General features: G+C 46.7%; 1 protein-coding gene across 11 annotated transcripts in view; it reads left to right on the top strand.

Moving 5' to 3' along the window:
* Positions 1–6,827, top strand: part of Unc93a (unc-93 homolog A) — a 32,585-nt gene extending 25,758 nt beyond the window's left edge. For all 11 annotated transcript variants that reach the window (XM_031353130.1, XM_031353127.1, XM_031353128.1 and 8 more), the window contains 2 exons: positions 4,954–5,053; positions 5,220–6,827. In XM_031353130.1, coding sequence (XP_031208990.1) covers positions 4,954–5,053; positions 5,220–6,800 — 1,681 coding nt within the window. In that variant the 3' untranslated portion in view covers positions 6,801–6,827. The remainder of the gene's footprint in view (positions 1–4,953; positions 5,054–5,219) is intronic.
* The last annotated feature ends 550 nt before the right edge of the window (positions 6,828–7,377 follow it).

Here is a 7,377-nt window from a genome sequence, read left to right as displayed (position 1 = left end):
AAAAAAAAAAAAAAAACCAAAAAACAAAACAAACAAACAAACAAAAAAACAATATAAGTGTGGCTTTCTGTTTTATGTTTTTCACTTGCTGGATGCCAGCATTCCCCCAGGGAAACTTACTGTCTGTAGCAGTAGAAACTGCTTTCATGGACGTAGTAACAGGGTCCCCTAGAAGGGCCCCTCTGCTTAACAATCAAATGTCTGACTTTCCCGCTCAGTTCCGACATGACTGAAGTTCACGGTATTTGGTTACGCAGATTTGCACTTCGACTTGATTGCGGCACGGTTTGTCTTTTAAGCAGAGACTGTGTCAAGGAGATAAGACATAAGCAAAGAGCCTACTCTTGCTTCTCACTTGAGAGCCCGTTGGGGGAGGAAGAGTGGCTGAGAACCTGTTGCTGTTATGGAAGTCTCTGGCTTCTGGGTGTTGTGTCCTCAACACATCTTGGTCTGTAGGCCTTTTCACTGAGTCTTTTCTCGTGGGACCCCACTTGCCCAGGATTACATCAAAGTATGGGAAAGATGGACCCTTTTCTTTCCTGAGCCTGGAGAGTTTGTAGCCAGGGCTGAGCCAGACTCAAGAGATCACAAAAACTATAATTTTAACAATGATCTGGTAATGAGCCTCCCTATGGCTTCTACAGAATCAGGGGTTGGTTTTCATTAGATGATGTTTGTGTTCTGATGACATTAGTGTGGTTGAAGGCGAGGAGCAACCAAGCTCTGCATATTTTAAAACGTGGGTCAGTCTGTTGGCGGCACACTTGAGGGTTCCAGTGCCTTTACTGGCTCAAATTACCATGCAGTTAAGTGCTGTGTGGTATTTTCATTGACATGAGATCTCAGACCTACGGCTGGCATTCCATAAATGCACCTGCATTGCTGCTCCTGAAGGTGGTAACATGTGACTGTCTTGGTTAATCCCCAAAGATCTGGGTTGACATTGTCCTGCTCCGATTTGGGTCTTCAAGTGAGGATTCCTGGTTGGGGCATTCCCCGGTGAAACACTGTGGTGACTCCCAGTTCCTTCTCTTCCTAAGTCTTATCTTAGCATATAGCCAGATTCCCTTAGGCAGTTTTTCTGTGGATGTTGGGCATTCGCCTCTGGGGATGACCACATATGAAGTCTTGGTGCCAAGTGAGCTCTTGGAAGTGTATACTAGTAACAAAGAGGCCAAAACTCCTGTAGTCGCACACCTGTTAGACCTACTAAGGGGTTCCCCCAAGAGGAATCTTCTAGAAATGAGAGTTGGGAATCGTGATGCCCTGCCTTCTGTGGTCAGCTTTGGTAGTTTGCTGTCCTAGTGAGAAAATCACATTTGGAGTTAGTGGAGTTCCCAACCAAGCTGGGAACTGTGACTCCAAATGAACTTCTACGTTTGGAAAGAATGGTGAGTGGTGTCCCTGTGACGAGCATGTCTGACAGAAACTCCTTAAGAGGGGAAGGTTTACTGTAGCTTGGAGTTTGGGAGGGATTCCAGTCCATCATAAAGGGAAGGGGTGGCAGGAAGGCATGGTGGTGGAAGTATGAGCCCCAGACAAGATGCCAAGAACACTCCTCAGGTGGGCGTGGCTTTCACTGCCACACTAAAGGCTTCTTGGTCTTCAAAATAGCACTTCAAATTGGGGCGAGCCTGTGAGGAATTCTCCAGATGTAAACATAACAGTACCCGTTCAGAATAAAGCTGTTGGCCTCAGGAGTTCGGCTGATGCTCATTTAAGCTAAGGTACAAGATGAGGGGGCCAAAATGACTGTCTCTTCCCTGAATACATGGTGGAATGGTTAGTTAACCATGCCCTATTATCTCTGTGATGCATTTGCAGGTCTCACGCTCCTCATAGCATAGCATGGCTTTTCAGTCTTGAGTAAGATGCATTCAGTTTAATCTCATATTTATATCAGTGCCACTTGAGATAAGCTTGAGATAAGCTTGAGATAAGCTTCGGGGCCCCTGCAGGACCCTCTGCCTCTGCTTCCAAGTGCCCCAGGCTGCGAGACTTTTCATGTATTTGTGGTCTTCATTACAGTTCTGTCTGGTTGTAACATCATCTTGCCAATTTCCCATCAGTACATCTTGTGGGTTATAGGCTAGAAGTCTAGATAAACAGCTACACGTTGCACACCCACCTGTACTCACACCCATACACTTACATCTGTACACCACCTCCCCAGGGCTCTCCTATACCCTCCCACATACACACATATTAGACCTCACACCCCCACAACCATCCATGTACAAACACATACACACCAACCCCCATTCATAGCCAGCCCATCTCCACACATCACACACACACACACACACACACACACACACACACACACACACGTGCTCATACACATACTACCCCCCACATATACACATATATGCACACAAACTTATCCCATCCCCAAATCTCACCCCTCCACACATACACACACATACATACACCTCACCCCCACCTACCTACCTCATATCCACCCACATCCACATCCACACATACACTTTTACCCACATCCCTCCACACACTGAGACATATATACACAGTATTGCTACCCCCACACAGTTAATGACTGAAAAGTGAGGTGAAAGTTTGGGGTGTGCTATTTGTAAATGTTAGCATCCGTGACAATTTTTTGTCTTGGCACAAAATTTTCTTCTGAACTTTGGGTTTAGGGGTTCGCTTTGGTGCCAGATTCCTGACCTCTGACCTAAGTAAGGAGATGCTGGAAGCAGAAATGAGCAGTGGGTGAGAGTCTCACAGATGACTGGTCCCCAGAAGTGTCTACTCCTGTTTGATATGGGAAAATGTGCAGGGACTGGGGAGATGACTCAGTGGGTCAAGTGCTTGTCACACAAGCAGGAGGACCAGAATTTGGATCCAGAACCCATGTAAAAGCCGAGTCGATGTGGGAGCCCATCTGTAACTCTAGTGCAGTGGAGGGGAGCCAGAGAGATCCCAGAGCAAGCTGGCCAGCCAGACTAGCTGAAGCTAAGTTCTGAGCTTAGTAAAAGAACCAGCCTTAGTTTCTAAGAGAGAGAGCAATTGAGGAAGATGTGGCATCAACTTCAAGACTCTACACATATGCACACATACATGCACACAGACATGTACTCACATGCACACACAGATGCATCCACACAAGCACACATATATGCATGTACACACTTATGAATACACACATGCACATATATGCATACTCACATGCACATACATCCATTTACATGCACACACAGATGCATCCACACAAGCACATATATATGTATGCACACATACATGAACACTCACATGTACACATGTGTACACTAATATGCACTCACATGCACACACAGACATATATACACATGCACACACATGCATATACACACACATATGTACTTATAGATGCACACACAATCACACACATGCACATACATCATTCATATGCACATGCACTCACACATGCACATATAAACACATACACACAGAGGACTATACACTTATATCCCTCCCTGCTCATTCTTTTGTTTGCTGGCCCCTCATTTACTCTATCATGTGCAGGGCACCTGATGCAGGAACAAACAGACTTGCCTCATGTGGGAATGGCAGCCCAATGGCCTTTCTGAAAGAAAGGCACAAGAGTGGGGAGATGCTGGGGATGGGCATTGAAACGTTTATTGAATCCATTTTCCTGCCCATGCTGTTTATGAAGTCCTAACAGGCTCCACAGTGCTTGTGACCAAGTAAGCTTAGGGAACATGACCAGTTCTTAGAGGTAGACTATAGTATGGTGAGATGCTAGTGCCAAAACAAGAGCTTTCCCATTCTAAGGAAATGTTTGACCCTGGAGCTACACCTCTGCCAAAGAAAAGCATTTTTAATTTAAAAGTAACTGACTGTGGCCCCTCTGTATATGCACACCACAATTTACAACACAGACTCATACTATACCATACCATACCACACCTAACACATACACACACATGCCACACATGTCACATAAAGACACATACCATATACATACACACACACACCCCACAGACATACATCACATACACAGAGACACACATACCACATACACATTACATATACAAAGACACACATACCACACACACACCCCACATACACAGAGATACACGAATCACATACACCACACACATCACACAGAGACCTCCCCACCACACATAGTGCACACAATACAAACAGACACACACACCACATATACACACACCACACACACATACCACACACAACACATGCACTCAGACATACATCACAGGCACACAGACTACATACATACACACCACACACACATAGACACACATACCACATATATACACACACCACACCACACACACACACACACGCACACACACAGAGAACTTGAAATGTTTATTGACATCATTGAGCTCAGCTTGAAAACACTACAAATGCAGATCTCTTATTCGGCCCCTTGACCAAGGTTGTAGCAACGAACATGTGTCATTCGGTGGAGTCAGTCCTAGCCCAGGATGCCTAGGATCACAGCAAGCTGTGTGTGACAGTGTGCCTCACGTTTATAAAACACATGCTTGAGGAAACTCTCAGGAATCGCATGGCATTGACTCACTCTCCTGTGTGTGAGTGTGAGTGGGTGTTAGCCTGTGTGTATGCAAGCTGTGCAGGTGTGCATGCCCTCATAGGTGTGGAGAGACAAGAGGCTGATAATTGGGTGTCTTCTTCTATCACATCCTACCTCATTGTTTGAGACACAGCCTCTTGAAGGCCTGGAACTGACTCAGTGGACTAAGTTGACTGATCCCCAAGCTCTACTGTATGTGGGCATCAGGGATCCAAACTCAGGTCCTCATGCTTGTGTGACAAGTACTTTACCCACTGACCCGTCTCTCTAACCTCTCAACCTTTTTTTAAAAGATGTGTTTAAATTTGCTTATCTACTAAAAAAATTAATATTCTTGTTTTCACTAATTACCCTTATTCTTTCCAATACAGTGCTGATCACAGAGGCAGGACCACAATGGATGATCTGCAGAGTTTGGATGGGGTGCCTGCAGAGATTTTTGGACTGTCACTAGAGGGACATACTGTACAGGTAAGCAGACAAATGGCAGGCCTAGGTGGAGGTGGGTTTGTCTGCAGTGGTGGCAGGGAGGGCTCCTGCGCACAGAAGCAGGAGCTAAGGGGAGGGATAGAGGAAACCATGTCATCTCTCATCTGAAGCTCTGTTGTCTCATCCTGTCTGGATGACCAATGTTTAGGAAAGAAAGCCTTTGAGGACAGAAGATGAAACCCAAGAGGCTGCCTTGAAGCCACTGGTGTTCCGAGTGGATGAGAGCACACCTGGGCTGGTACAGAGTGTCCTCCTGGAGCGTGGGTGGGACAAATTTGATGAGCAACATCAGGATGTAGAGGACTGGAATCTGTACTGGAGTTCATCCTCCTTCCGGATGGCAGAGTATGTCAATATCAAGCCCTGGCAGAGGCTCAACCATCACCCAGGGACGATCAATCTCACCAGGAAGGACTGCCTAGCCAAACACCTGGCGTACATGAGAAGGCTCTACGGTGAGTCACTCTACGAGTTCACACCCCTGACATTCGTCATGCCTAATGACTACACCAAGTTTGTGGCCAAGTACTTCAAGGAAAAGCAGGATTTGGGTGCCAAGCCAAGCTACTGGATCTGCAAGCCAGCAGAGCTGTCTCGAGGGAGGGGGATAATCATTTTCAGTGACATCCGAGACTTCATGTTCAAGGGCACGTATGTAGTACAGAAGTACATCTGTAACCCCTTACTCGTGGGTAGGTACAAATGCGACCTCCGCATCTATGTCTGCATCACTGGCTTTAAGCCTTTGACCATTTACATGTACCAGGAAGGGCTAGTGCGGTTTGCCACTGAGAAGTTTGATCTCAGTAATTTGGAAGACTATTATTCCCATTTGACCAACAGCAGCATCAACAAATTGGGAGCCTCATATCAGAAGATCAAAGAGGTAGTGGGTCAAGGCTGCAAGTGGACCCTCAGCAGGTTCTTCTCTTACCTTCGGAACTGGGATGTGGACGACCTGTTACTGAGGCAGAAGATCAACCACATGGTGATTCTCACAGTCCTGGCTGTGGCTCCATCGGTCCCCGCCGCCTACAACTGCTTCGAGCTTTTTGGGTTTGACATCCTTATTGATGACAACCTGAAGCCATGGCTTTTGGAAGTCAACTACAGCCCTGCTTTGACCTTGGACTGTTCCACCGATGTCTCAGTCAAGAGAAGCCTTGTCCATGATATTATTGAGCTGTTATACTTAAACGGCCTCAGAAGTGAGGAGCAAAAGGGTGGGATAACTTCTTCGGCAAACTCTGTGGTCTCCCTTACCAGGAGCAATCAGAGTGAGCTCTGTGCGGCCCCCAATTCCCCTTCCTATGCGTCTCTCATACAGTTTACGACGGGCAGTAAAAGCAGCCTCTCTGTCCAGCACATCTGTCCCAAGCACACCCGAACCTCCCAGCTGAGAGAGATGATGAACAGGCAGGACAGACTTCTGACAAAAGAGGCAGCCAAAAGCAAGCCAAGGCACAAGGCTCGGCACTCGCCTCACAAGATGCTCTCCCCGTATGCGTCTCAGTCGCAGCCCCACAAGACGAAGGGGCCCACGGGCATCCTCCCAGAAGCCGGAAGTACACCAAACGATGTCCTCCCGGAAGCCGGAAGTACACCGAACGACCACGCGGGCAACTTTGTCCTCATCTTCCCTTTCAACAAGGCTACTTTCGGAGCCTCCAGGAATGGGTTAAATGTCAAAAGAATAATTCAAGAGCTCCAGAAACTAATGAATAAATAATTCTTAAGTGGTAAAGGTTAAAATGGAGAGGTGAGGTGAATTTTTGAACAGTAAAGATTTCTGTAGCCAGGGGAGGCGATAGGGCCGAGACCCTGACATGCGCCTTTAGCGCACACATTGTTACTGGGTGCCAGAGGCACAGGGTGGGTGGTCAGACACTAGTCACACTACTACTGTCTCAAATGTTACTCATTACTACAATCAAACCGTATATTCCTTGTAACGTAAGGGGAAAAAAAAACCCAACCAAACAAGAAATATAACACTTTAAAGGGATTTCGTAGGTAAAATGTTACTAAACTGCCAGGAATTATCTTTTATTTTTAACCAGCCATTGTTGGTGAAAATTATTTCAGGGGAGTTGAGGAGACGGCCCAGTTGGTAAAGTATCTGCCATGACACCATGAGGACTCACACCTAATTCCCCTGGCACTCAAACAAGAAGCCAGGTATGCTGGCACACACTTGGGATCCCAGCACTGGAAAGGTGCACTCAGGCAGATACCTGGGGCTCACTGGCCAGTCAGCCTAGCTAAATCTGGGAACTCCAGTCAGCCTGAGAGATCCAGTCTCAGAA

The sequence above is a fragment of the Mastomys coucha genome, unplaced genomic scaffold (genome assembly GCF_008632895.1).
Source record: "Mastomys coucha isolate ucsf_1 unplaced genomic scaffold, UCSF_Mcou_1 pScaffold5, whole genome shotgun sequence".
NCBI lineage: Eukaryota > Metazoa > Chordata > Mammalia > Rodentia > Muridae > Mastomys > Mastomys coucha.
The sequence above is the reverse complement of the archived record's forward strand: the minus strand, read 5'-3'. Positions and strand labels throughout refer to the sequence as shown.